Source organism: Triplophysa rosa, linkage group LG6 (assembly GCF_024868665.1).
Source record: "Triplophysa rosa linkage group LG6, Trosa_1v2, whole genome shotgun sequence".
NCBI lineage: Eukaryota > Metazoa > Chordata > Actinopteri > Cypriniformes > Nemacheilidae > Triplophysa > Triplophysa rosa.
In genome coordinates this window covers 7,842,994-7,864,707 of record NC_079895.1, presented here as the reverse complement: position 1 = coordinate 7,864,707, position 21,714 = coordinate 7,842,994, and the positions used below count along the sequence as shown (strand labels likewise).

At 38.8% G+C, this 21,714-nt stretch overlaps 1 protein-coding gene across 3 annotated transcripts in view; it reads right to left on the bottom strand.

Annotated features, from left to right (window-relative positions):
- ncam2 (neural cell adhesion molecule 2) overlaps positions 1 to 20,010 on the bottom strand; it is a 171,387-nt gene extending 151,377 nt beyond the window's left edge. For 2 of the 3 annotated variants that reach the window (XM_057336215.1, XM_057336216.1), the window contains exon 1: positions 19,721 to 20,009. In XM_057336215.1, the coding sequence (XP_057192198.1) occupies positions 19,721 to 19,772 (52 nt within the window). In that variant the 5' untranslated portion in view covers positions 19,773 to 20,009. Of the gene's footprint in view, positions 1 to 19,720 lie in introns of all 3 variants that reach the window. The other variant, XM_057336217.1, reaches the window with a different exon arrangement.
- Positions 20,011 to 21,714: the final 1,704 nt, after the last annotated feature.

The window sequence follows — 21,714 nt, the reverse complement described above, 5'->3', positions numbered from 1 at the left end:
ATAAATACGTTCTATATTTATATTTCAAGTGTTGACTGAAAATGTCACACCAATAATGCTGGAATTGCTCAACCATTAGTTTTCATGTCACCATGTCAACCATACAAATCATACATTCACTAACCCCCCCAGGTAATTCCGACCATACACATACAGAAATGTTAGGCGGAATGTTAGAGCTCTTTATTTTTTCAATACACCAAAAGAAGACACTGATTTATACTGTCAAGCTACATAAGACACTAAAACGAACTGTGTGAGTACATCACAAAACCAGCCAGTGTCTGAGCCAAAGCCTCACAGGCACAGCTCACATGCAGGATGGCAGCAGTATGGGTGACCAAAGTTCAATTCAATATTTTTGTCCTTATTCAGAGCTAAGCAGTATGACTCACCATCCACTTTCCACATATGAAAAAAAAGCTCACACATTCCACCTACATCCTAAATCACGTGATTCACTCTGTCCCCACAACTTAAATGTTTACAGGTGACAGCTCACCTTGTGTCAAACCTCTTAACTAGCACTCAAGAATTAGTCCTCTCTCTAATTCAGAACTGCGCTCTATATCAGATTTGTAAGGGGTGTTAGCAGGCCTGTTGTTGCAGACAGACAGGAAAAGAGCTCATGATAGCCTACATTATTAATCCTGTTTGTTCACATAGCTTTTCCACTCACTAAGCACATCTCTGAAATGAGCCAACTGGGCGAGCAGACAATCCTCAGGCCGCTGCGTTTTTCTTCCTTCAGCCCTCGCTCTCTAATTAGGCGGCAGCACGGACAGCACCTGTCTGTGTGGAGCAGATGAGGCCATGGGCTTATGAGCGCAGGTAATGGACATATGGAGGGAGGGAGTGAGGATGAGGTGAACACTGGCAAAACAGCTGTGCCATCGGGATTAGTCAATAAATGTATGCAAGTGTATGTGAGCAAGTGTAAGTATGTGTAATTCAATTACAACGGATAAATTCATCACGGGCATCTTCAAGGTAAAAATTATCTCACAGCAAATGTCTTCTTTTGGCTGCTTGTGCTAAATTGCATGTTGCAACCTTTGCACATGGTATCCTACTTCATTTAGGCAAAACAACATGATGGCATTTTAATATAAAACTATTAATTTGTGATTAAATGAAGAAAGAAAGTTATATACATCTGTTATGGCATAAGGGTGAATACATTATGAATGAGTGATCTACTCCTTTAAAGGAGTGACACCAATTTTGTTGACCAAAAAGAGGATTTTTCTCTCTTGTCTGTATGTTTAAAGCAGGGCTAGTCAACCGGGCGGCCCGCCAATCATCTTTACCTAGCCCGCCTTAACATTCAAAAAATAAGTGGAGAGACTTTAAGAACGGTGTGCTTTAAGAAATGCACGTCCTGACTGTGCCACATATCTGAACATCCAAAACGCCGCTACATTCAATACAAAAGTAATTTCCATGGCTCATGACGATGTATTGACGACGTCTTATGAAGCGATTTGTCTGTCCAAGATGCGTAATGTTGTTTACAATGTTATAATCCGCAATACACAGCCACCGGCAGTCGGTTTGCGCACGCGATAGGTCACATTCGAAAACGCGTCTGTGCCCTTGAAAGTAACTGCAGGAAGGGAAAAACTGTGTTGTTTTTATTACTGTATTAATAATGTATGATTTAAACGACTAAATTGACAAAAAACAGTTGTTTATCTCCCTCCAGATCTTACTACAAAGGATCTACCCTAAGTGCGTGGGGCGCATGAATGCGATTGGATTCACCCGAAGAAGCGATAATAGCGTCCAGCTTTTTGCACAGATCAATTGATTCGCTTTATAAGACGCCAGTTTAACGTCACAAGGGTCAGGGATTAGCCTACTTTTGTGCTGAATGTATTAGCGTTTTTGACTTTCATTGATTTGATTTTCATTAATTCAACCAAATATCTTCAAAAATATCTTGAAAAAACAATGCCACCCACATCTTGGATGTACGGGGGGTGAGTAAATCAACAGCAATATCCTTTTTGGGCAAACTAACGCATTAAGGAATATAAAATACAATTAAAAAGACAATATCCCTTTTAATTAAATATCATGAAAAGGCACAAATGCTGGATGCAATATTTGTGTGCATGTTTTAATATGTGACCTATAAGTAACAGTAACAAAAAGACTGTTTCTACCAAATATATGGTAAAAACCCCATCCTATTTATACTTTCGAAATCTCGCCCTCAAAGAAAAGTAGTTGAAGACCCCTGGTTTAAAGCAACAACTTCTCCTGTTGATGTGTATCTAAAAATAACAACGGTGACTTAAACACAGAGACCTTCCATGTTGCCAGATGCTTACCTGCAATATGAATTGTTGGAACAAAAATAAATTTCAGACTGCAGCCTAACTGATGTGATTATTTAGGGTGCATTTGCACAACAAAAAGAGTGAGAAATACATTTTGCTTTGCGGTTGCATAACCTTGCTGATTTAATTAATTATTTCCCGCAGACAACAGCAAAATGTTCAAGAAGATTCAGAAAATTCACTTTTGGCTTTTGATTTGGGAGCAAAACATTAAAGGTTTCGTACACCTCATTATAACTTTGCGAAAGTACCTGTGGAATCGTGACCTACGGAATTGCTTTAGTCAAATAGAACCTTTGAAGCTGATTTGATCATTTGATCAGATTGTCATGGTAACATGGTGAGATGGCATGTTGTTGGTAATCGCTCTGACACGTGTGCCGATCGTGAGCATTAACAGAACAGAACAATTTCACACTCATCAGCCGCGGCTACATTGCTGCCTTTGATGTCCCTAAAGAAAACCTTTTATATGTGACTTTTTTGGAGCTAAATAAAAACACTATCTCTATTGCCTTTCATTATAGAAATCTACAAATATCCCTTAGAGTCAACTATCACAACCTATAGGTAAGAAAACAAGTGAGATCTTTGTAATATCTCTGTTTTCTCCTAGGCACCAATGCAGATGCTTGCTGAAAGGTGACATTCCCTCTCGTCTGTCGGCCACACCCCCTGCATCAGCGCTCTTGCCCAGATTCCCCCGCTCTCATTCCCTGGATTTTTAATCCCCACGGACTACACTCCCCGTGATCCCTTGCACCAGGCACCTTGATTACACAACACACCTGCAACTCATCACCCCGGACTCCATATATTCTGTTCTGTTTGTTTCATTGATTGTCAGGTCTAGTTGTTTTTTCCCGTGGATGTATTTTTGTCATTGTTACCCAAGGAGTTTTTTTTGCCTGTTTTTCCCCTGACTGTGGATTATACTTTATGGATTATACCCTGTGGATTTTGTCAGTTGTTTTTTTACCGGTGGACCTTGATTAAACTAGTTAAACGTCTTCTGTCTGGTGTGCATCGTATTTGTCAGAATAGATTGTGACAGTGACAAATTTTTTTTCTGTGTTAGCCACCGTAGTGCTTCAAAAGGGAGGGGCGAGTGGTGGAGTGAGCCGTTGGTTGCAATTCGCAACCTCACCGCTAGATGCCGCTAAATTACATACACTGGTCCCTAAAAGGGATAGTTCACCCAAAAATGAAAATTCTGTCATCATTTGCTCGCACTCAAGTTGTTCCAAACCTGTATAAATTTATTTGTTTGGTTGAACACAAAGAAAGATATTTGGAAGAATGTTAACAACTAAGATTTCTAGGGCACCACTGACTACCATAGTAAAGAAATAGTCTTTTTTTGTTCTGTTGAAAAGATATTTAGAAAAATTTAGTAAAACAAACAGTTCTGGGGCACCTTTGACTACCATTTTATTTTTTTCTACTATGGTATTCAATGGTACCCCAGAAATCTCGGTTATTTCAAAATATCTTTCTTTGTGTTCAACAGAACTAAGAAATTCATACAGGTTTGGAACAACTGGAGGTTGGGTAATTCATTACAGAATTGTCATTTTTGGCTGAACTATCCCTTTAAGTCTCCACATTCTCAGTCTTCATAAATAAAAACTGCAATCTTAAGATAAACTTTAGAAGATCTAAGTGTACTCAACTGTGCTATTCTGAGACACCATGAATAGAAGTACAAAAACTATATTTTTAGTATATTAAGTCCAAAATTAATGTGTGACAACAGAGAACTTTAGGTACATTATGGAAGTGTACATAAATAAGTGTACTTAGAGCACTTTTTTGACTTGGCGAAACCTGCAATATTGTGTTTCAAACAGAGATGGCTATATAAAAGCAAGTTACTGACGGCTTCCCCTGCAGAATAAATTATTTTTAATATAACAAAACTGTCTCTCCTCTCCTAGATTTATGTCCATTTTAACCCCCACAACATCTCATCTAATTCTCACTTCCTGTAACCTTAATAAACTGAACACACCAACCCACCCACAAACTCTCCATAAGGTTACAAAAGTACTTACTGAAATATGTTATTGGCCTTGCTTGGTAAGAAACTAATATTTGGGTTAATAGTTTGAAAGATATTCAACTAAAACACAGTTTATGCCAAATCTAAACGAGTGGGAGACATAAAAACGAAAAAGAAAGAATGGAATTTCACACCAGGCCATGTGTGGTTTTGGTATAAAAGCAACAGGTGATAAAATATCAATGTAATGTAAGCAAAGCACTTTTTGATAAAGACCCACTGTGCATAGAGTGCCGAAACAGAGAAAATCACGTAGCAAAAGAATTTGCGCATAAACCGGATAGATGGAGCACCTCGTTTACAGTCGTGTCCCCCGCAGCGAGAACATGAGGATGAGTGCATGGAGAATAGCTGTGTTTGAAAATGCACTCTCATTTGTAGACCTTTAGCATTAATACTCACACTTGGGAGCTAAAGCCTGGCAGTGTGCGGTGTCTGTAATTTATTACGAATAGGAAGAATGCCTGATAACCCTTTTACCTCAGCTGCTGGTGTGCAATCATGTCCACCCACCAGCTTTTATCTCAATAGCCAATGGTCATACTGAGGACCAGCTAGTTAATCCATATACATCAAATGTGGGAAACCTGCACAAGATGAGTTTTTTTACACCTGCATTACACCTGCAAGTGCAAGCACAGTTGTTATTAACATTTGGTTAACTAATCCAGGATTCCAACTTTGGCTCTAGCTCGAATGCCGATATATATTTCTCACCCTATAGTTCAAATAAATTGATAACAATTCTGGTGAGTTGTCATTGTCCCCTTATCCCTGATGCCCACAAGAGGGTTTATAAGATTACCAGATAACGTAAACATGAGAAAACTGTCAAGTGGTCCAGACTTCAACAATCTACCAGCAACCTGACATTATGAAGAAAAAAAAATACCTGAGTTTGTGTGCCTCTGGCTCACACAAAATATGTGCTTTGCAGTTTGATTGACAGGAAGCCACCCACATTTAACCCACTTAGAGAGTGTGCAACCCTAACCTTAAACGTCACAGGATGATGTGCAGATGAGCACATGAACACATAAATACAAAGCAATGGATATAACAAGGTGACCAGCAGGTGAAGTCTTAGCCATCTGCATTGACAAATCTGTGAGGTGTGTAGTGTTAACTCCACAATGGACCACATGATCATGGGTTGATCTGGAGCATTTAGCGAACAGCAACGCAGTTCCCCGGTCGCCGAAAAATGACGTCAAAAGGGTACCCTGCATGTTCAAAAGTGATGCCAAGGGGCGCTGACCGAGCGTCAATATGTGACGAGTCGGGAGTGAGAACGGGTTGGATCATGAAGTCACAAGCTTATGTTTTTAAGTTTGGCTTTGATGCATGAATTGATTATGACATCAAATAATCTAGTGCAAATATAGATTAGAAATAATTACCAATGAGGAGCAAATAGGCTCTAATCCAGATGCATGTGCATAATAAACCAAGGAGAGATAAATGGATTCGGCACAGGAGTTCAAATTAAGCAGATCAGGAGCTAATAATATCACAAAATATGTTTTCAGCGTTCATGTAGCAAATTTACTGGTTATCAGAAATGATTGGTCTAAAGCTGGATATTGTGGATCTAATCTGCAAAACCAAACAGATGTGCAGAAATCTTCAAACAAGTTTCATAAATATATTTTCCCAATTGACCATCAGTTTCATTTTTTTATTTTATTTTCTTAAATCTTACATAATTAAATCTTAAGGATATTCGTTTAATATTTTCGGTTTAAAATGTTCTGTTGGTTGTATTTTGATAAGTTTGATAATGTTCTTCTGGAACAACATTGGACCAGCATTGTTTACGTCTTCCGCAGTGGGCTACCTGTATATATTCAACTGGCACAGGAGAAAATATTCAGAAAAAGTAAACACGTTTTTTATCTTTAATCTATATCCATAACTGCATGGATTCTGAATATCTGTTACTGTACTGAGTGAAATATTCACCAGAAGTGAATATGATGTCTATGCCCCTATCTGCCAGCGAGATGTTAATTGACAGGTGCGAACTTCTCTGATGTTCAGATACATTCCCACCCGTCTGCTGTTCACGCTCCACAGCAGCACAAACCTATTTGCACGCACAGTGCAGACCCAGTAGAGCAGTGCCGTTGACAGTATCGCCAAGACCGAATAGTAGGGTCTCTGATGAAATCACAGCAACATCACATTTGTTTTTCCTGCTGGCTATAATGAAAGAAATATTGGCAACCCCTCCTCTCTCGCACCTTTCTGCTAAATCCCTGCCACGCAAACTGAATGAACTATGGTGACGACAAAACAGCATGAATCTTCTGAACTTACTTATTTTGATTTGTTCTCCGAATAGAATCGCGAAATTTGCAGGTCCGTTATTCCCAGATAACAACCTCTCAAACTAATAACACACGGTAACCCGGATGCAGCAAATCATTTTGACAGTTTTTTTGGACAAAGTAAATATGTCTTTCAATAACATACATGGCATTATATTTACAAATGATTAAACCAAATTTCCTGTTCATGACATTTGAACGTCATTTCTTACTTTAAAACCGTAAGTAAACGGCTTTTCCTCACGGAAGGTCTGTATTCGGTAAAAATGAGCTAATAAAATATTTCTAATTCACATTTCATGTCCATTTTTTTCTCATGTGGCAAGTAGCCGTGCAATTTGGAACGATCTGAGGTTGAGTAAATGATGACAGAATTGTTATTTTTGGGTGAACTATCTCTTTAACTGTCCTTTAAATGATAGAAATGTTTATATCACAGAATCAAATACAACAAGGAATGCTGTTTTGTTGCATGCACTCAACAAAACGTTAAGATGCCCGACTGAAGAGCCATTAAACAAGCAGAAATCTTTCCGCATTTCGATTTTAACAAACAAGACCAGAATTCTCATTTAGGTAATAATTAATTGCATTAAGGCTTTAATTAATTAACAGAAATCTCAGTTGGAGGGCAGAGCCCTGAGATTTTACTGAATGCTTTAATCAGTGCCAAAGTGGATCATAGGGAGAGAGAGAGCAATGTTTACTAATAGGGACTGGAAACTGCTCTCTCATTGAGCTATGAGCTGCCTTCACTTCACATGCACTCTGTAATATCTCCATCCCAAACACTGTCTTACGCCATCAGAGAGAAACAAACCGTCTCGCTTATGTATGCAAATGAATACAAAACAAGAACTTGGGTAAAGACATGTTCTAATGCTTAGCACGTTGAGCTCTGTACGTGAAAAAAGTCATTCAGGTTTGAAATGACATGAGGGTGAGTAAATGATGACATAATTTTCATTTAACTATCCCTTTAACTCTTTCTATTCAATGGAAAAATAATTAGGAATAATGCTGTCAAGCTCTACAAAACACTAAAAGCACCAAACACTTCAAACACAAGCCACATACAGTATAATGCCTAAATCCACTAATTCAAACCCCATTCAGACATATCCTCATGTGCAAGAACTGCTCGTGAACTAATTACAGTCAAATCACGTCAAATAAAAAATAAATGAGCAAGCGAGGTTGAACGCGTAGAGAAAATAAATGAGCAGGGGTGTCAGTGTGCTCGGGATCTGGAGGTGTGTTCAGTATCGCTTCCGCATAAGTCATGTACACCGCTTCTTACAGCAGTAACCACCACTAAAACCAGGCCTGAAACTTTCCCCGTGCAACTGCGTGAAACTATTCACTTAGGAGTGGAGACTGCACCTCTGAAAACAAGCAAACAAGAAGCAGAGGAAGGCAAGAAAAATCCATCAACTACTCCAGCAGCAGGGGAAAGTCATCTCAGTCGTGCAGTAAAGCAACACGCACTCGCACATAAATACGCGCCCGCAGAGGAACGGCATATGGGAACGGGCTCAGGGATTGGGACTGAGCAGATGTGGATTTGATGGCTTTCGGTTGCTCAGTCTTGTGAAACTAGGAGAGGCTGTGCGGTGCCACCGTGTTGGTGTCAGCAACATGAGCTGCTGCAATATGCCTCGAGTCAAATACGAGCTTCGGACATATTGGCTGGAAGTACACTCACGTCTTCAAGCACGTGCTTGGTTTGTTTATAATGATGTGCACGCCTAGCTCTTAGATGAGGCTTTTAATACTTATTAGGGTGCATCTTGAACTGTCAGCATTACGCCGAAATGATCTGCCCAAACAGCCCGCCGTACAGGTGCTGGGGGTCATAGTCCAATCAATGAGATACCCAATGGTGCATCATTTTTATTAGAGCAATTATAATGATCTTGATTATTTAACACCCTCCATATAATCACAATGTTGTTCCTCTCAATCTGTCTATTTGTCTATCTGATCTATATCATAGTCATACCATTTCACACAAATTTAGTTCTGACCCCAATGTTGGACTCAGCTCATTAAAGTTCTCCCATTATTTCCTCTTGAATATTTAATATCAGGTCCACTTTAACTAGAGGCAGAAACTTTTCCACAAACTAATGAAGTGGATTCATCTCTGAGTTGAGTTCTGAGACGCACAACACGGTTCTAGATTAAACCAATTTCCAAGGTTGTCTCTGATGAGCACTTCCACCTGTTGTTCTCTTGTATTTCTATTTCTGACCCTTTTGTCTCTGTTCTTCCTTCTGCTCTCATGGTAATGGATCAAATAAAATGGTTAGTGACTACATCAACAGACAGCGTTTAACTGTCCTTAAAAAGAACATATTGTCACTGTCCTTCCAAAACCTTGGATGTACAAATTCGCGGAAAAAAACACTGTACTTCTTAAATAAGTAAATGCTGTTAAAAATGTTTAATACTTGTTATTGGTTAGATACTTGCAAAACCCGGTGACAACATAAAGGGTGACTAATAATAATGATTTATGGCAAAAAATTATAATCACGAAATATGGAGATACAAGGTTTCAGAAGTAGCCATATGCTGCATAAAAATTAAGGCCACTCCAAAATTATTTTCAGTTTTTCTAAATTTACTATTAATATGTATGTTTTCAAATAAAACAATTTTTGTTTCATTATGTGAACGAGTGACAACATTTCTCCCTAATTTCAAATCAAATTCATTTGCAGAAAATTGAAACGAAACAAATGGGTAAAAATGACAAAAAATATGCAATGTTTGCAGACCTTAAATACTAACAATACAAATTCATATTCATGTACCAATTGGCTTCGTAACTCTGTCTCCTCTCCACCAATAAGCTGGTGTGTGGTGGGCGTTCTGGCGTAATATGGCTGCCATCGCATCATCCAGGTGGATGCTGCACATTGGTGGTGGTTGAGGAGATTCCCCCCTTCAATGTAAAGCGCTTTGAGTGCCCAGAAAAGCACTATATAAATGTAACGAATTATTATAATTATGTTTAAACACAATACTAATAATTTACATGTGTTTTAGGAACAATTAAAAAAAAGAATATTCCAAGACTGTTGTTTCACAACTTTTATTTATCTTGGCATTCTCTGAGTCTTTCTAGATGCTATTGGGTAACTTTGTTGCTTCTGTTATAATTTAACAGACACTGGACTGAAATTGCCACAATACATTCAGAAATGTTGATTAAAGGAAAAACAGGAGATTTCTCTTCATTTTTAATACACATGTTGACTTTTAACTCATAAGCAGTATAAAACACCAAAATTACTCACATTTTTTTCCTTGGTGTAACACCATGCTTGTCCCATACACATATCCCATACACATATCCCCCTTAAATGTTATACCATCGGCAACCTTCCAATTTCCTCAAAACTTTCTTTCACATATTTGACACCTGCTAATCTTACCGTACCTGTGCCTCCCTCCCTTCGCTGCTGTTTTGATCTGTTCTAACAGCAAGGCCCCCTGTGGCTCACTAACAAGCACCCTCCTGCTCTTAAAGATCACGGGTCCTCCAATTTATTTCCGCCACTCCACATTTTCCGTCACCGTCATTTCAAGCAATGATCCTACCACTGCCCTTTCTCTCCACATCGACCACTTTATTTCAGAGCTGGCCACTCTCTTTCCCCTGAGGTCTAGGCTGGTTCACTAACAAGTGCCTCACCCACCTCCGGGTAACCACTTCCTCCATTCCCTGTGGCTACGTGACCCTTCTTTTTTTCTCCACACTGGCCAGCGAGGAGTGCTAACAGGTGCCCTACCCGGCTAATTAACAGTGTGCGTCCCCGAGTGGCTTTGGGACGGCTCATTTTCACACGGTGAGAACCCTGTCTAATTGCATTTTCAGCAGACTGATTAAAACCAAGCCATAAATCACTTACTGCAGCTGACTTTCAATTGAGCCATCAGGCTCGGCCATGTGAAAACAACGCTGGTTTTCCACCCGGTACGGTGTTTGTCACAGCCGCAGACACAAAGCCTCTCGGAAATTGTCCTGTCGTGTGCAAGCTCTGATGTGGAGAGTTTTGTAGGGCTGCTTCCTTGAGATACTGCTACATTATACAAAGCAAATATCATTATGTTGCCCACTTTGTAGATTTAATTAAAGAAAGATCCAGTGGAATTGATTCAGCTGAGGAATTTGTACTCAAGGACATAAATAGAAGAGAAAGGAGGAGACAGTCTGAAAAAAGTACCATCAGATACCGCTAACTCTTTACACAGCCGGTGTAATGAAGCAGGTCTGTCGATCTATTGTAAATGAGGAGAATGTCCCTGGTGCCTATATGGACACACACACATGCAAACCACAAATATATAGCAGTGGCTCTCAACTGCTTTGCTTCAGGAACTACATTTAACACTCGACAATAATTGTTGACTCTGGACACAGTACAAACATTTTTAGCTTACGAAAGTAAACAGTATCATATAAAAGTAAAAATGTAATAAATATTCATTCAAATCTAACAAAGAAATGTATGTAATTAACCATACAAGGCCAAAAATATAGTACAATTATTAATACATTTTCTTTGTTTTTCAAAATTTGTGACCCAGTCTGTGAAAAGCCAGCTATCATTTTTTTGTGATTTACTGTTTTCTACATAAAGTCATCCTGCGTAATGTAAAGAACGTTCTTTGAAAATATAACCTTGAAATCTTTCATATTGACTGAGTAAGGCCATGTCAGAGATTGAAATCATAGTGAAAATAATGCTTGAAATCAAACTTTTATGCTTGTTATCTCATAGATCATAGATGCTTGTTATCTCATAGACCATAAGACTTTAGTCTGGATTTCACAGAATGGGATTTGGCAGTTTCATGCCCTTTGTCAATCAAAAATTCATTGCATGATACAAATTGTTATCAGCAAAAATGTTTTTTCAAGACTTATTACTAGAATTATATCAAGAATCATATCAAGCAACCCATCCGTGTTTCCAGCTATCATGTGTTTCCAAAGCAAAGATGTACTGTAGTAGTTAACCATTTACATCTAATTCAATGTTGCCACTTCAGTTTAGCCTTTCCCCACATTACACTTTAAATAATAGTTTGTGAAGTAGTACAACCCTGAGGAGAGAGTGAAAATCAAAGCAACTGCCAAAAGAGACCATCAGATAAACACCGTCAGGCTCTTCATAACGCATCCTAAAACGCATCCAACATTACAAAAAGCAGCCCAATTCCCACAGATACACGGATTCATGGCTACATTAATCATTAAACCAACCGCTGTCACATGATATGACTTATCTGTGGTGTAAATAACGATCCTCCATGTGCGGTGCTGCTTTGGTTCCTCCACAGACAGCCATGAACTCTTTCATCACAGTGATGAAATGTTCTCAAGTTTTTCTGTGGCAGGAGTGCAAAACAGACCTTTAATCATTCATTTACCTCTCTCTGCAAATACATATCATATTTACTCCTTAAAAGCAGTATTGATGTTCATCTCGCATGTCATTGCTGCCTTTCTTAAATTCGGGGCCACGCAAATATGCTTAGAGGTCACTTTCCAAAGTCAAACTGCATTACCAGTGATGGCGCACAAAGGCCTTACTCTGGTTATACAGTAATTACATTGAGTTTGAGGGTGTACGGTTCTTAGAATAACCTTGATGGCTTAAAGTACTGAATTTGTTTTCGAGGCTTCTTTGTATAAGCACCAGAGCCACTGTATGGATCATATTCGACTTTAGCAATAATGGTTGGATATAAGTTGATATAAAAACGACCAAATGACCTCCCCAAGGTTCTTATTATTACCATTGATTGTGGCACAACCAATAACTGGCCAAAACTAGCTGGAGCTCATTGTACAATATTTGAGGAGACATGTTTTCATAACGCATTCTTTTCATTGAATTCTACTTGTCTTCCTACTTCTATCATTCACTTACTTCTCCAGCCGATAGACTACCACCTCTTAAAAAGGTCAAGCAGTGCTTTTGAGTTTCAGGGGGATAATGCAAGCTGATTGCTGACACACTTTCCACAATGGCATTCTGTTTTAGAAATGACTAACGCTACAGACACAAATCAAATATGCAGTCGGAAGCCAGATTTATTGAATATATTTTTTTGCAATGTACTTAAACATCACTCAGAGCAATACAAAAGACTACAGTTGCCAACTCAATTCCTATGTGCCTCTAGTCTCAAGCACAAAATGAATGGGGACTGGTCATGTTATTGTTATTATGCGGTCAGCATTTGTATCATCACGCGAACCGGTGAACTCATTCCAATGCTATTCATTGCCTCTCAAGGAGAATTCATTATATATAATTCAATAAATTATATTTGCTGCCTGAGGACTGAATTGATTCAGAAACAGCCCATTGTAGCCACACCCACTTCACATTTCAGATTATACTACTACATTTACACTCATCTGATTGTCTGAATTGGTATAACCCTCACATACTGTAACTCTCTCATAGCGGTTAAGGATATGGATATACATGACCCAAACTTTACAGCCTCGCACAAGCTACACTCATTTTTTATTCTCTAACTTTTTATGGTCTCTATTCATCACTGTCTTCTCATCTAAATGCAGTGTACACTTGTGAAGATGGTGTTTGCTGCCAACACAGTCCCACTGGGAAAGAACGTTGGACTGCTTTCCACTGATTCTTTTTCATCTTTTATCTGACCACTAGAACCAATTACCTGCAAAACATTGGTGGTCTCAGATCCAAATTCAGATCCAGTACGTAACTGCTTTAATAACCATTGAGCAAAACTCCACCATCTTGGACCACGTCCATAACACCCCGCTAGATAGACAATCACTGGCCTAAAAAAATCAATACGGCTGTCATCTTTTGGACACTACTGCAATCTTGTCCCTACACAAATAAAATTACAGACATATCAGATATCATGTTTCATGAACTTGCACTTTGCTAAAAGTCTATTTCAACAAGTACTGGGTGTGATTTGCAAGATAATGTACCATGGTCATATGCAAAAGGTTCAGCAAAGGTCAGCTTGAAAAATAAAGTTCACATATCAGAAACAAGCCTGCACGTTTTCATAAGAGGCAAGATTTATGGGATGGAGTTCTGGTGGGCATCTATGGAACAATCAAGAAAGAACACCCATTAAAATGAGCATCATTTCACTAAGAGTGCAATTGCACTAGATTCTATGGGGCAGCATGCTGACTCTTAATACTTTTTAAATTGATTTTCATATAGAACTCCCACAGGGGGCAATTCCATTTCCATACGAGCTTGTGTGGCACTCTATTCACTCAATTAATCGCATAATACGATCAATTTCGGCGCTGAGAGAAGTCACACACCAGCGTTTTCTCATAAGAACAGCTTAATGTTTTAGCCTTTTTATAGCATACCCCAAGTTCTATTACACTGCAGTGTAAAATCACAGACAGCACAGCTAAAAAAATGTAAAGAGAAATGGCAGTATTTTCGATATCTCATCCCTGGAGCCACAGGAGGCCTGAGAGTAATACTGGAATTTTACACGTTTGCCCAGAGCCGATGATAGAGGAAACCATAGATCCCCGTAATTGCCTTTGAGAGTGAATGGAAGGAGAAGAGAATTCTCTAAGTAGAATTAACAACGGGCATATCTTAAGACCTTGAGACAGGCATTATTGACATTATTAAATATCACGAGAGATTCAAAGTTGCTTTTCATACTAGTTCACGAAATCAAAATTTACTACATGTTTCGGGGTATTTTTACTGTATACACACACATGCAAAGCATCAAACACATATATGGAGCTGTCATTTTAAAATTAACTAGACACCCTTCACACCCAAGGTGAAAAAGTGCACTATAATACACTTGTACATAAACTGCTTGATTTAGTTTTTAATATATACAAAAATAGTTTGGGGTACTCCTAAGATAAAGATTTAAAGAAAAAGTTCACCCAAAAATTATTTACTCACCCTCTTGTAATTTCAGACCTGTATGACTTTCAGACCTGTAACTGCTTTTGCAAAACACAAAAGCAGATATTTTGAAGAATGTCGTTAACCGAACATTGATGGTACCTATTGACTTGCATTGGTGTGAATGAGTACCGCCTTTGTTCACTTAGAAACATTCTTCAAAATATCTTGTTTTGTGTTCTGCAGAAGAAAGTCATACAGGTTTGAAACGACAAGAGGTTGAGTAAATTATGACAGAATTTTCTATTTTTTACTTTAAGAAGATCAAGCGGAGGCGCGTTAGTTAATACGATACGCTGAGCATGAAAAAAACGCTGAGCGCCAGCGCTGATCCTGCGGAAAAGAACGCCAGCTGCTGGCGTTTTCAAAAAACATGGCATTTCCGTTGGAAACAATTGAAAAAACACACCGTACGCTGGCCGAAACGCCTTGGTGGACACTTTTGAATAGAAGTACAAAAAAAACTATATTTTTAGCTCAAGTAAAAAATGAATGCGTCACAATATAGCACTTTAAGTACATCATGGAAGTGTACTTTAATAAAGTGTATTTAGTGCTCTTTCTTACCTGTGTCTGCTGTTAAAATTCTGAAGCAATGAACACTAAGACAGTTAAGTGAGAAAAGGTAACATCACTTGTTAACATCTCAGATGTGCCATATGGTTAAATCATTTGAGGGCTCCTCTCTATTATCTTTTCTTAAAGAGTACATTCCTCAATATTTTTAAGGGCTTATTTTGGTTTATGGAGTGTCCGACAACAAGTTTATGTGCATACATGATGTAAAAATACTATTATTTCGTAATAATAAGCAGTTTTTATTACCTTACTTCTTGACTGACTCTCAAATGATTCGTTCCGCGATTCATCTGTGTAATCTCCGCCTTTCCGCCAGCGTAGTCTGATCTGATTGGTCAGATAGTGTAGTCTGCTGTGATTGGTCAGATGGTGTAGTCTGCTGTGATTGGTCAAATGGTCTAGTCTGCTGTGATTGGTCAAAAGCGTTCAGCATGTGTCGCAAATGGACCGCCTATCATTACTGCTGTATTACGGTTTGCAGGTGGTTGGATTGTGGCTACCCGATCCGTCCCGGAAACACGATTTGTTCCGCGCATGCGCGAAACTGACGTCACTTCCTGTTATCGCCGACGTTTTACGACAGTCTTCTCGACCTGGGACCAGCTCGGAATCTGGCAGGGGTGCATTTCTCGGCATTACACCTGTTCCGGGCGTCTTCGAATTTTATCATCAAAGGTAATTAAATTGCGTTAAGCGATTTTATAATTAAAAGGAGAACTGACAATCTGTTACAACCTGGGTCATGTGCTTAATTTACAAAGTTATGTTTAAAATATCGAGCTACATTAACTGTACTTGTTAAATTCCCGTATAGAATAAGAAAACNTTAAAGAGTACATTCCTCAATATTTTTAAGGGCTTATTTTGGTTTATGGAGTGTCCGACAACAAGTTTATGTACATACATGATGTAAAAATACTATTATTTCGTAATAATAAGCAGTTTTTATTACCTTACTTCTTGACTGACTCTCAAATGATTCGTTCCGCGATTCATCTGTGTAATCTCCGCCTTTCCGCCAGCGTAGTCTGATCTGATTGGTCAGATAGTGTAGTCTGCTGTGATTGGTCAGATGGTCTAGTCTGCTGTGATTGGTCAAATGGTCTAGTCTGCTGTGATTGGTCAAACGCGTTCAGCATGTGTCGCAAATGGACCGCCTATCATTACTGCTGTATTACGGTTTGCAGGTGGTTGGATATTAACAGTGTATAGAGAGAGATGGCGTCGATTTTACCTTACCAGTTCGAGCCCGAGTCTGACGAATCATTCTTTAATCCTTATACAGATGCCAGTAAGAAAAAGGACTGTTTTAGACACTTCTCTTGTAACAGTTAGTTATCACGGCATACAGTGTACGGTGTTCGTATCTTCAGATGTTATTATAACTATAGTACACCACGCAGTTCTTGAAATAAAGACTTTGCGAGTTAATATGGTTGAACACTTACATTAGCGCAACGAGTTTATAGCTAACGTTAGGTAAACAAACAGTAACAACCCCAAAAATAACGGTAACGTTAGCTAAACACAGACATGAGATAACGTCACACAAATTTAATTTTAAGTAAAGACAAAAATAAAGAGTCACACTTACAGGTTGTGATTCGGTGGAGCTTACAGGTCCAAATAAAGTTGGTATTGCAACATCTTTTAAGGAAAGACGTTTAATGTATCCTGCAGTAAAGGCGCCAAGATTGATGAAGCAATCTTCGGTAAAATGACGCGCGCAAAGTAAAACGTTCGGTTTATACTCCTTTGGTGTCGTTTGAAAAATAAATAGTAACCATTTTTTCCTCAGAAGTTCTTCCTTTGGTAGTGAAAATAAGACTGACTTAGTTTCACTACATAGAACACAGCTTCTCTTAGACATGATGCACACGTCACGAACGAGCTAGTACAGTGTTTGGGGAGGAGAGAGTTAAGTTTTCGCAGTCAGTAGGCGGGGATTATTCTAGTGACGTAGATACATTGTGGTTAAAGATTCGGACAGGTCATGGCTTGTTCGCGTGATTCAGAGTCGATTACCTTTTTTATAAGCTAATAACTTTGTTATTCGTTCACCTTCGGATTTACAACTTGGCAGATTGCTTACATTCAAACACGGCAAAATTAAACACTTCATGAAATGTATTTTTTATGATCTCGAGGAATGTACTCTTTAACACACACACACACGCACATTTTCATTCCACTCATGTTCCACCGTATCACACAGACACATCCACAGAGAGCATGTTACGGCTTTCTGATCCACCACTACACACACAGCACATAATTCCAGGCCATACATCTATTAACGCTCCAATGTTAGCATTCGTTTGGAGATTTGGAGGAATAATTACGGTACTTAACACCTCAAAGGACTATGTCCACCGAGACCAGCACTGCACACATTTATCACCAGTAGCCTCCGTGGAAGTAGACTTACACACAAACACTGCCATGTGCCAACCTATAATAACAAAGAACGGCGAGCCAAGAGCTAGAGTGCTAATGGATATCAGCACAGCAAATTGTTCTCCTTCTCTGAAGACGATCCAACCAGCCCGTATCATAAAAAACTAAGCCATATAGAGCGCTAAGTCATCTAAACATTTTCGAGACTACCAGAGCTCACCGCTTTATCCAAGCAATCCATGCAGCAGGTGGATCCAACTGATCTGTAACATAGCGATGAAATTCCTGAGAGAACGCTAAGGTAAATTACACCTTAACTGCCATCACACGCTCACTCTAACAAGCGTATATCATCAAGAGATTTCAGTGATGATAAACTGATGAACAAGCCAAGGTTCAGAGCAGCTGTCAGTCACAGACACTTCACAGAAACAAGAGAAGCACTAATTAGCAAAGCTGAATGTGGATATTCTAGAAAAGAGCCTCAGGCAGACATCCTAACATACAGTATGAGCTCATATTATATGCAGTTGACGTACAGATTCTTTATAAAGTCACACAAGGTGTTGGGAAGATGCTGAACCAAAACAAATGTTTATTACTTTAAAACAGTATGGTTTTGAGCAGGGTAGTTCTTTTGCTTTATAACCACAATAACAATTACGTCCAATTTACCAGTCACCAAAAATTGGCTTCTCCAAAATCATTTTACTATACGGTATCCTTCAAACAATGTAAACAATATTAAGCCTATATATTCTATAATCCATCTACCATATAATCTATATTCTCTTTTCTTCTTGGGGTCTTTACACACCTATAGGCCTACATGCAACATATTCCAAAGCCTTTGTACCAACATATGCATTGTGTATGTGACATAAACTTTACATTTATTTGCTATGAATTATTTTAGACAGTGGCTACCCTGTTGAACAAGCTAATGTGATGGTTTCCATTAGAAATGCCAATGAGCCATCAGCTGTTTACCAAAACCATTTTTAAATTTCTTTGTGTAATGTTTTTGGACCTCATTCCAGTAGAATTGAATGGTGTTCTCATCAACCATTTGAATTTCTGTGGTGGTTTCTATTGTTTTCAATAACAAGCACTTCAATGTAACGTTACAGCTTCTAAAGTCAGTGTTGACTAGCTAGTCAGCTAGCCTCTAAAACGTAAACAATGAGGTTCGCCTGGACCGGTCAAAGAACAATGTGATAGGTGGAAAGTTCTTCAATTAAATAACTGACCACCAAACGAATTCCGTTGCTTCTCTGAACATCTCGCCACTCCTATGATGGCGATCGCACCTCTAAACGGGTTAATACACAGCGCTCTACCCCCACCTGCCGTCGAGCGGGAAGCACCAGCTGCAAGCGCATTCGCACACACCGCCCTGCGCGAACTTTAACAGTTCATGATCAAGTTCAAATGAGTCAGTGGAGCAGGGCTTTCAACAACATACATCCACTGACGTGTTTATGTTTATCCCATGATGGTGCTGATATCTCCCTTAAACGTGACATTTATCTTTGGAATTCTGCATTTATCAAGCAACTATAATTTCAAGATTAATCATTTCAAATACCAGATAGTAAAAGGCGTTTTTATCAATAAAATACGAAAATGTCCATAATATGTACGTATTTTAGTTAATTGCATTAAAGAGACTGCCATTTAATAGACATTTTTTATAAAAAAGTTACTTGAAATCAATATAAATTAACAAAAGCTAGATCTCCTCCAATACACCTCTACAAGCGTATGCAAGACTTCGCCGTCATTTCTCAAGCCCCACATAAATCCATGATAACAAGTGCAAATTTAGAGGCTTTGAGCTCGTAATCAAATCTAAGATTAATCTATCAAAAGAAATGTTTTCTCCTAAGATACGTGCCCAAACTACAAAGCACCGCACAACAAATCCGCCCCTACGTCCCCCTCATTCAGATAGACCCCTTCAACGCAATCCAAGTCTATTTTCTCACACTTCTCGTTTTCACGTTCAGAATCGTTCGTGCATACCTTGACTGCCACCGACGAGCAATCCGAGGAAACAGATGACGGTCCGAATCATTTTCACGAGGTCCTGGTGGACAGCGGCCAGTGCTCGAAGTGAGTTGAACGGACGCTGTTTAGGAGAAAAGCGGCACTCGTTCCCGGTTCTGTCTCTCCGTGCTTGTCAGTCGCTGGCGCGCACACGCTCGTTCGCTGCTTACTCGCTCACTGTCTGCCACAATCGGAATGTGTTGAAGAACAGAAAGGAGCTGCCTCAATGCACCACTCTTTCAAATGCGCCGAACCAGACCAACCTACCAGCAGCAGCGCATCCCGGCGGGTAGAAACCAATACCCATCATTAGTTCACTATTGATCGTTAAGCAGCATCAAAATCTGGGATTTTTTAAGATTTATTAAATTAAATTAAACGTAAGCCAATTTAAAATTTAAACTCACAGGATGCTCACTGGAACCTTCTGAGATCATGGTGGGATAACTGGGACCATCAGGTTTTACCCAAACTTGCATTCTGTCAAGAGGAAAAGGGATGCATACTTTTGAATTGCATTTTTTACTTAAATTGTATCCTGATGATGAGTCATAAACTTTGACTGAATTGTTCTTATAATGCATGACCGCGAACAACTGTTTACAGCACCTTCATTTTTGATAGTGTGCACCCTCTCATTTCAGCAATAACAGACAGAGATCAATGAAATCAAATAACAGCAGGACATGGTTTTTTTTCTGGAACAACATTGGTGTTAACTAATCCTTGCTTTCTGATTTGCAAGTATTACAGGCCATATAGGCATGGGTTAATGATATTGTGTGACAAACATGTGACAAGAGCATATACAGTTGGCACAGAAACCAAAATCTAAAAATTGGTATATAAGTTTTCACAGGGCTGGAGTGATTATTAAAACTCACTTATTACTTTCTGTTCCTCTCAGAGTGTTTTGGTCAATTTCCCATGCCCTTTGGGTTGTTTATCTTAAACTTATTTTAGCAGAGGGTCCGATACCTGGAATGTAAGGTAACTTAAAACCCTCCAGAGACTTCCATCCAGTTGGGTCATTACTTCAACCCGCATTCATAAATCTGTTCCCTTAGATACACTTCGTGTGAGGGGAAAATACAAAACTTTCTTTCATGAGAAATTAGGGTAGAACCTTGAGTGAATACAAACACATCAATTTCCTTCTTTAACACAAAATCAACTGCTTCACTAAAACTGCTTTCCATATAAAGAACTCAACTCAACTTTATTTATATAGCGCTTTTACAATTTTCATTGTTACAAAGCAGCTGTACATGAGACATATTGACTATAAGCAAAATAATTAAAGTTGTACCTGCAAAAACAAGAAAAGGTTGAAGACACAGAAGACAGACATACCCACATACAAAACACTCCACACACACAATATGCACACGTACTAACACACATAGACATAGAGACACACACACACACGGATGCGCACGCACACGCACACAACACACACACACACACACACACACACACACACACACACACACACACACACACACACACACTCAGTGATAAAGAAGGGGGGTGATGATTTCTACGCCAAGCTTCAAGAATGATAAAGCGTCATACAAATACTAAAAGAGTAGCCTATACCAGGGCTGTGCAAAATTCAGAATTTAATTCAATTAAATAAATGAATTTGAATTGACTCCACCCTACAGGATGTTGAATTGAATTTGAATTGGAATTACAGGAAGTGGAATTGAATTCATTGCAATTCAGAGAAATTCATTCTTATCACATATCAGTGAGAATGTGATACTTTTAACATACATTTTTCTTCCTAATGAAGTACAGACACTACCATTAAGCATACATTCCCTTAATGTTGAATAATTAGCAATATCTTCATTTCAAAGTGATCAAATGAAACAATGTTTTCATAAATGCAATTATTAAAGTACTTTACAGGGTAACGTTGTTGCATCTAATGGTCAACAGTTCCTCAAATGTTTGGTCAACCA